Genomic DNA, 9,372 nt, shown 5'->3' with positions numbered 1-9,372 from the left:
TTTTTCAACATGAGAAACTCCTTGAGAATGTTGTAAAAATGATGAAGTTCTCAAGGATGGAGGGGAAGTGGAACCTTTCGAAGGTACGCTTTGCAATTCAGCTCGTTCCGGATACTATTCACTGCATTGTGCTTGGCTGAAATCCGAGTCAGAAAATAATCCGTTGAATACCACTCGTGCTTCAAAAGTAATCGGATTAAGGAAAATATCCCTGCCTTGGAATTTTTGTAACAGATTTTGCGGGGTAAAAGTCCCGAGCACAAAGTTATGGAAAATATTCTACAAATGTGTGATGCTAAAACTGAATATTTATGTTCTGCTTCCACAAAAGATCGAAGAATGTATGCAAAATAAAGATACTGTTTCAGGGCTAATAAATCTATGATCATTGAAAAGGTTTTAAAATCGTCTAGCCTTTATGGAAAAATTGGCAAACTTATTTCTTGTCCCGTATTCGACTGCCATAAATATGGTCACCGTAGGTATAGCATGCCACTGTTGTGATTCGCTTCAACACACACATATGTATACTTGTATGTACGTGTGTGCGAAGCGCGTCGTCTGCGTAGTCGTCGGTGCGGCCAGGATATTTAGAAAAGCACCAAGGATAATGATTCAGTTTTGATTTAAAATCTGTTAGTTCGTCGCGCGACGTCTTGGTGTGTGGACGCTTCAATACGTTTTCCGTTTCGTTCAACTTGGCTTATTTATCGTAGTGGTTTGGCGAAAAAGTTTATATCATCTGTGTTCTGAAGAAATTTAACACTAGCACGTTGTTGTCGTTGTCACCGTCGCAGTTGTGGTGTCTGCAGACGTAATTGTCGTTTATTCTGGCCTCAAAATAGGGGCACGGTGTGGGTGGATGTGCAAGTAGTGTTTAATTGTAGCCTACAAGTTTGTTTAAAACACACGCTCGTCAGCGGCGCTTTCAATTTCATTGTGCTTAGCTTGCGACGGTTGTTCGTCCGCAATACGTACTCGCACATAAAATGTTGTGGTGACCTATCAACTTCCGTACAAGCTTAAGTCGCTAAATCAAGGTGTATCGCGATTTATAAGCTATTTTACTTGTGAACTAAGTGGATTTCGATCATGTGCACCATATACCCAGCTGCAGTAATTCGTTTCTTTGTTTAGTTCCGGATTCGTGAGGATTTTCGGCAAACATGACAATATGACAGCAAAACGCGACAAGGATTATGCTAAAAGTAAAACATCAACTGGTAATACAGATTTTGCGTTTTACATAATATTTAAATTTGGGCTTAAAATGCTAAGGGGAGTCTCACTTCTTAGCAAATCGCTCTGTTGTTGTGATTTATTTGCTTGATATTTATGAACTCTGAACAATTCAGTACTTTTGATGTTACAAAGCAACTTTTATTCACAATTTGAATTATTATTTTTTATATTGGACTCAACTTGTGAAAATTTTTTGTAAAACTATACCAATTTGCTTAAATACTTAAATAGTTTTATGTTAGTACTAGGGTGATTGGACTCAAATTGTGACAATGTTTTGTAAATCTATACCAATTTGCTTAAATTGGCGAATCTAAAAAACAGGTAACCATTGTGTTATTTAGCTTTATTTTCACTGTTGTAAACCAAATTCAGCTGGTTGCTTTTGGATATAATTCATTGACGTATACTTGAAGCCTCAAAAAAAATGGGATCAATTTTCTGCATAACTTTTGAATTATAGGTGCTTAAATTAAAAAATAATAATGAAAACAAGTGAATTTATTATGTAATTTTTAAGAGGGGCACAATTAATTATGTCATAACTTTTGAAGCACACCTAGGGTTTAATTGATACCACTAAGGTATCACTCTAATGAGTACTTGTACTCAAAAGACTGAAAGTATCGATACCTACTCAGTATCGGCAAATATCGAGTACTTACTTGAATTGTTTTCATCTTCTCTTTCGAGAGATACTACCCTTTTTTGTTGTAAAAGGTCGTATGATTACGTCTTATCATGGTTTAAAACATTGTATGTCAAAATCAAATAAAAAGCCAATAAAGTTGCAGGTATAGAAAACGTATATATTTAAGTTATTTAGTAAGAATACAAAATAATTATTAATTAATATTTGTGGTACATTATAATAATAATTTTTTCAGTCATATGAGTGTATAGGTCACCCAATATGGATAAGTTTCAGATTTTTATTTTTGTTTTTATTTTCAAATTAGTTTTATTCACTTTTTTTTATAAATAATATAGTTCATTCCATAACAAAAACCTTGTTAATCCAAGTTTAAAACTTTGTACAAAAACTAAAAGTAAATCAACAAAGTTTCATCAAAGAGTGTAAATAATAAGAAGGGACAACTTGTGCCTTCTCTTTTGCGCTAGTACGTTTTCATCAAAATTCATCACTTTTTATTCTGAAAAAAAATTTGTTGAGTTTTGGTGAAACTTTGATTTTCTTTTAATTTTTGTACAAAATTTGAAACTTGGATTTACATGGTTTTTGTCATAGAATGAACTATATTTTTTATAAAAATGTAACTTAAATTAATTTGAAAGTAAAAATAAAAATCCGACACTTATCCATAATGTCACCCCTATAAGTATACAGCGCACTGCATCATTTACAAACTATTTATGAAGAAAAAAATTGTATTGTTTCTTTTGGTACATTGCTGAGGAACAATATTAGTTACAAATACATATATGACTTCATAAAAGTATATTATTCACAAAATATTTATGAAAAAAATAGCTTTTGGGGCACACTGCCAAGAAACAACAACTTTTCTAAATGCTTTCCAGACAAGCGATTTCTACTTTCTCTACTACATGACCGCACTTTTCACGAAAACTCTAACAACGGGCGTCATACCGAACCGATACCGAACAAAAAGGTATCCAGGAAAAAAATACTTGGTATCAAATGAAAATTACTTACTTGTATCGATTGAACCCTAAGCACACCATATTCTGATTTGAAATTAAATGGGCATTTAGCACTTATGTGTACACTTCATATGTAGTAGGTAAGAAAAGTGTGCCTTAAAAAATGACGAAATGGCAAGTAAGATTTCACAATTTTCAAAATTTTCGGTTTTTCGCGTATAGGTTTTGAAGCATTTAATTTTAAGAACTTTTTAAGTATGTATTGTATTCTACAAACAATTACGAATAATTTGATACGTTAGCAAGAGGTGTGCTTTCAGAATAAACTAACTTTTAAAGATAAAATATTCTGCGATCTTGGGCGTAATTTTTAATCCAAAAACACCTTAATTGAAGGCACATTCTGAAAATACGTGGAAACGATATAAATCTTTCTATAACTGCTAGTCCTTACAAAATTACATATACATGTAAAATGCTTGAAAAAATTTGTCTTTAGAAGTGTGCAAAAACCCTGATTTACTACTTTTAATGATGCTCCTTCTTTTAGTCAGAATATTTTGAGAGTGGTATCAAAGTAGCTTCGACAAATGTTCTGTATTACTTAATTGTAGCCTTCTAAATTCAATGGGGTCCTCAGTTTCACCCTATTGGCTCCACTTTTCGAGATAGCGGTACTTAAACTCTGCTTAAATTTTACTTATTTCGTAAAAAGTCCCTGAGTTTTGAAGATATTTTACTAAAATTTTGCACATAACCGTTTTTTAATATTACTTTAACTATTTCATAAAATCATCAAAATCGGTTCGCTAAAACATCTAGCTCTCATACAACTGATTGATCAGAGATGTTGTTTTGCGTTATAACTCCTCCAATTAAACAGGTTAAAATTTAGTATAGGTTCAATTTGACATATAGCACGCATATTATTCAGATATGAAAATAGAGTTATAGCGCAAAAACACATATCTGAGTAATCAGTTGTATTGGAGCTATATGTTAATGTGAACATATTTCGATAATTTTAAGGAATAAATAAGGTAATATTAAAAAACTGTTATGTGCAAAATTTTAGTAAAATAACTTCAAAACTGAAGGAGTTATTTATAAAAGAAATAAAATTTAATCAAATTTTAAAGTACCGTTATCTCGAAAACCGGAGCCAATCTGGTAAAACGGGGCATGCCATTGAATTTAGAACGTACCAATTAAGTGAGCTCAACTTTAGAATTCTTTGCTCAAACTTTACAACTTGAACAGCGTAATTTGAACCCAGCTTATTCTTTTGTTTTCTATTTCAAGTTCATTCCTCGTCTAACTTTTGAAGCACTTTATGAAAATGAATTACACTTATATTAATCGATTTAATAAGAGATTACGAATAAAATGATATATAAAACATAGGTGTGCCCACAAATTTAAAAATACATTTTTTTTTTTGAAAGTGTACCTTTTTTTAGATTTGCCCAAATACTTAAATAGTTTTATGTTAGTACTAGGGTTATTGACTCGATTTTTTCAATCTTGATTTTTCGAATATCGAATAAACCGAATTTTATTGTCGAACAAACCTGTTTTTTCATTTCATACAAAATTTATATCTCAATAAAAGTTTTGAGTTTTTCGAAGTTTTCAAGGCTTTCTGCAGTTTAAGGGAAACCCCTAACTAGTTTTAAAATTTGGTTATTTGGGGATAAATAGTATATCACATTTGATTCCAATAAATGAATATTTGGCGCTTATGCGTTTTCTACGTGTATGACCGAGCTTTTCCTCCTAGTCGTGTCCTGCTTCTTGATGTTGCGACACAAATGGAGATATCTGCACATCCGAGAACTTTTTATGTGACAGAAGTACACTCGGAGGTTTGCCATTGTCAGCCGAGGAGGGAGCGCTATTTGAAAGCATTAGGGGTATTCTCGATTCGGTGCATTATTGGCTAATTTTGTTGTTGTTTGAACACATGAAACAACAATAATTTTGTTGTTGTTTGAACACAGGAAACAACAATAAAATTATCCAATCATGCTTTTTATGCTATCTATGCATAGGGCTGCCATAAGTTTTTGTGCAATTCCGGACGTCAGCCAAACTATCCCTGCATGACCTAACAGAGAGATTTACCACAGATTTCAGGCAAAGTTTCTATGAGGTTTTTGGAGGGAAATATCCATACAAATTTGCTTGTTTATTGAGGTAGCCAAATGGTGACAACATTTTTTTCCTTTGCAATTAGGAGAACGCAGGGTATTGTGGACTCAGCGGCTATTGGGGAGCACCTATTAAAAAATTATATATAAAACAATTGAGTAGTCCACTTGCAAACAGCGTTATGTGATTTTATAAAAGTAAGCCATAAATTAAAAAAAACGTCTACGACAACAAGCAACATCCAAACTGTATATTTTTTTTTTATTAACTTTTACATAGCTAGCTTTTTTAGGTTTTCGCGTTCTCTCCTCCATGAAGATTTGTCTTCTTCTTTTTTACTACCTCTTCCACTAGGCACCGAAATTACCACGTTTTCTTGCAGTTTTCTGAGTTCATACGAGGATGGAGACTGTTAAGAGTGTATAAAAAAGTATTATAGCGACTTTTGCAAGAGCAGTTTGCATTTGATGCTACTGCTTTAAAATATAGAAAGATTTCGCACTGTGTTGTTAGTGGACATGAAATACTTTAAATACTGGTACGTTACCCAGCGAAAACTATAAATCGAAAAAAATTTACACAGCGCACTTTGCAAGTGGACTACTCAATTGCAGTCAAAGATATTATATTATTGGATTTTGACCCCTTACGATGAAAGGATTGCGTGCTTTTTAGGATTTACTGAGTTTTAAACTAATATGAAACGTCAAGTTCTATATTTGCACATTAAACGATTTTGTGCTAAAAATGTATTTTTTTTAGACTTTGAATGCTTTTTATTGATTTTTTGAAACGTACAAAATTAAAAAATTACACTAGCGAGAATTGTGGCTTATTTACATTTTCAGCTATTGGTGCTAATAATTTTATAATTTTGTATTATTTCTATAATAATTTTCTGGAATCATGATATGGATTTTCAGATTGTGAAAATCCATACACGAGTCGAATATATTCTGAATTGATTAGTTTTCGGCATGAACGCATTTTTTAACAAAGAAAATTAGTTTGATAGATTGTAATTGAAATACATAAGTTACTGCCGTAATACTTGTCTACATGATTGTAATATTTTGAACTTGAATTTAAGATGAAAGATCTATTTTTGTACAAGAATTCAATGTAAAGTTGGTGTAGCAAAATAACCAATGTCAATGACACTTTGAAACCTATAACAAACGTTAAAAAATTTGATTCAACATAAAATGTACTGAGTCAGTTGTTCCTGGAATTCACAAAGCAAATTAAACTAGCATTAGAATATTTTTGAAATCTAAATTGGTCGATAGTGCTAAGTTTTTAATTGCATTCCACCTTTCTTCCATTCTTAATTTTTGCCACTCTTCCCGCGTTTTTTCTTTACTTATTATAGTGTTTACACAGCCCATCTCGCCCAAAATGGTATCTTCATCGAATTTAAGACTAACAGGTCTATTCTGCGCTGGTAATAAAAAGTTTGTAACCGGTAAATAAAGTTTCTGTCAATTTTTAAACCCTTTTCGCATTCTGCGTACTCTTGTAACCGGTAAATTTTGTTACCATCTCATAAGCTGGTAACAAAGTATTGCCCCGTGAAATATGCAATGCCAGAATTTGCACAATTCCTCATAGCTGAATCGCTGAATATTTTAACTGCATTAAAAACGTTCCTAGAATCGCGGTGACAAGAACTGGTAACATTTTTTGGTAATAAAATTTCCCGGTTACAAAATCTTCGGTAACGCGCAGAATAGACCTGTAAGTAATATTTACTTCAACAGTTTTCCAGGACATTTCATTTTCGATGCTAATCCAAGTAAGCTTGCCAAAAAAACTTGAACTTTGACCCCAAGTCTAAGCTATGTTCACAAATTGAGTAAGAAAGCGTTGTAACATTAACGCAAAGTTTTAGGACCTACAGATTGAATACAACTATTTATAAGGCATATATTTTTAGTATAAGAAGTAAAATCAAAATTAATTTAATGAATTCTGAATGCGTCTAGAATTCGTTAATGTAATAAATAATTACCCCAAGGAAAAATTCCGGACAAATTTTAATTCCGGACAATTTCTGGACGAGAATAGTGAATTCCGGGTTGTCGGGCCAAATCCGGACGTCTGGCAGCCCAATCTATGCACCATGGTAGACAGTATGCACCGCATCGAGAATACCCCTATTGATTTTACGATTTTTATGTATAAATCTCGATTATCTCAATAAAGCTCGTTTTTAAACCACCCCGTTTAATCAGGCAAATCTCAGATTATTAGCCGCCAAATGTGTTGTGCTTGTTATTCTCACATCACAAGGAAAAGTTATATTTCTTCTCCGTGCCGCCGTGATCACTTTTTTTAATATATTTTAACTTAGTATTTTATTACCTTTACAAACCTCTTTTCCTTGCCAGCGTCCATTTTTGTTTACTTTTACATTTGGCATTTCTCCCCTTCTTCGCAAAAATAATCGATAAAACTAGGTTGGACACCGAAAAGTTATCGGTTAAATCTGAGATTATTTTATAATTACAGATTAACAAGGAACGAATTTTGTATGGCTAATCTCTTTTTCTTATTACAGATTAGGGAGTTAAGCTCGATAATGAGGATAATCTACTTATATGTAAACCTAGTATAGGGCTTGCCACAACGGCGATTTGGACGGTTTTGCAACTGGTCGATGAGCGGGTTTGCAAAAACATCGACGATATGTAGGTAATTAACTTTAATACAAAAATATTTATAATCGTAAACCGCACACTGAGAAAAGAGCTTAGTTACGTCAACGGAATATGTTAAATTTTTTGTTTGTAGTTACCAATTCTTGTGTTGAGAGAAATATACTTTGCTGACAATTTTATCAGTGCGGCTATGGTCAGTTAACACTTTATATATAGGAGCCCAACGATTTTGTGGTTTAACGAGAGAAAACGGTCCGAACTGGACTTAAGTTGTATGTACTCTCAAATGCGGTTTCAATTAGGGCGGCTTGATGTTGAAACAGAATAAAAAAAGATGAGTATGATAACATTTTCGCTAATTTACTAAAATACTGTCCCAGCTCAAAAAACAGAATTTTTAGGAGGCGGATTTAATGTTTTCACTGTATTCACAGCATGCAGATAATTGAGATGCATATTCTCTTCTCACGCGGAAATTTCGCAATATTTGAACACGAAATCTTCACACAATATGAGGAATGATATACATATGTATGTAAAGAGTAATTCTGCATCATTTGCTCAAAAATTTCGCTTCTTGTGTTATGACAATCTTTGAATAAAGGATACGTATGTATATCATAACCTGGGGAATACAACATTGTCTAAATATCCGCCACAGACCTTAAGGTCGATTAAGGCTAATTAGCGTAGACCCGCGACTTCAGAAAACTCCACAAGAAAATATCTAGCGGAGTCAAATCGCACGATTTTAGCTGTCAATTCATCGTTCGTCTCTCTAAACTAGGGTTGCCCAAATCAGCACATACATATGTGTCGCGGGCGACTGCGCGTGCAAAGCTTTGCACAGCGGTGCTTGGCAAGCGCGGAAGCAAAAAGTTATCGGAAGGGGAAAACGAAGTCAACAGAATAGTGAGATTTTATGTGTGACAGTGATGGAAAATGAGTGTGCATTGTGCCATTTTCGGCACTTTCGGAAGCAGCCGGCACCTTCAGCACAATCGATAGATTTTCGGCACTATTTTTGCGTAACTCAATGCAACTAATAAATATTTCTTTCGGATCCGCAATTAAAAATATTTTTGTACATTTAATCGTATGTGCTTAAACTGATAAATGATATAAACATAGAAACGCAAGCAGAAGAATCTCGCTTCCACACTCTGCATATGCGCTTAACATTTTTGCTTAAACAAATTTGTCGAATTTCATCTCCAAAGCAAATATTAAATATCATTTAATATATACTTTAGATTTAAATAATCATTTTTAGTGGTGGGCGAGCCCGAGATGTTTAAATGATCGAGATAGTACATTCAATTCGTGTAGATTTTTGAGAACTTTCTTCGTTGAAGGTGTTGCACTTTTTTCCATACTGAAATTTGTGTACATCATTTATCATTGTCTAAGAAAAACTATAAAATAAAGCTTAATTTAAAATATTGGAATAAAAAATAACAACGCTACACGCGTATCTATATATATAAAATTAAGTGGCAAAACTTCCTGTTCGCATACTCCTCCTAGACGGCTTGCCCGATATCAAATAAATTTTCAGGGGTGATTGGGGTCTGTGTGGAGGGTGCACATAAGAAATTTCATGTGTGTATCTTTGCACGTTTTGCAAAAACAAAAAAAAAAAATTAATTCTGTTTGGCTTTACGTGTTTTTTTCGGATTTCTATCATTCCTAG

General features: G+C 33.2%; 1 protein-coding gene across 1 annotated transcript in view; it reads left to right on the top strand.

Annotated features, from left to right (window-relative positions):
* The first annotated feature begins 654 nt into the window (after window positions 1–654).
* Window positions 655–9,372, top strand: part of Sidpn (hes family bHLH transcription factor Sidpn) — a 115,020-nt gene continuing 106,302 nt past the window's right edge. Inside the window, exon 1 of the mRNA XM_017614233.1 lies at window positions 655–1,223. Within this exon, the coding sequence (XP_017469722.1) occupies window positions 1,175–1,223 (49 nt within the window). The 5' untranslated portion in view covers window positions 655–1,174. The remainder of the gene's footprint in view (window positions 1,224–9,372) is intronic.

This window comes from Rhagoletis zephyria, unplaced genomic scaffold (assembly GCF_001687245.7).
Source record: "Rhagoletis zephyria isolate East Lansing unplaced genomic scaffold, Rhagoletis_zephyria_1.1 Rzeph_scaffold_00801, whole genome shotgun sequence".
Classification (NCBI taxonomy): Eukaryota; Metazoa; Arthropoda; class Insecta; order Diptera; family Tephritidae; genus Rhagoletis; species Rhagoletis zephyria.
This window is presented reverse-complemented; position numbering and strand designations above follow the sequence as displayed.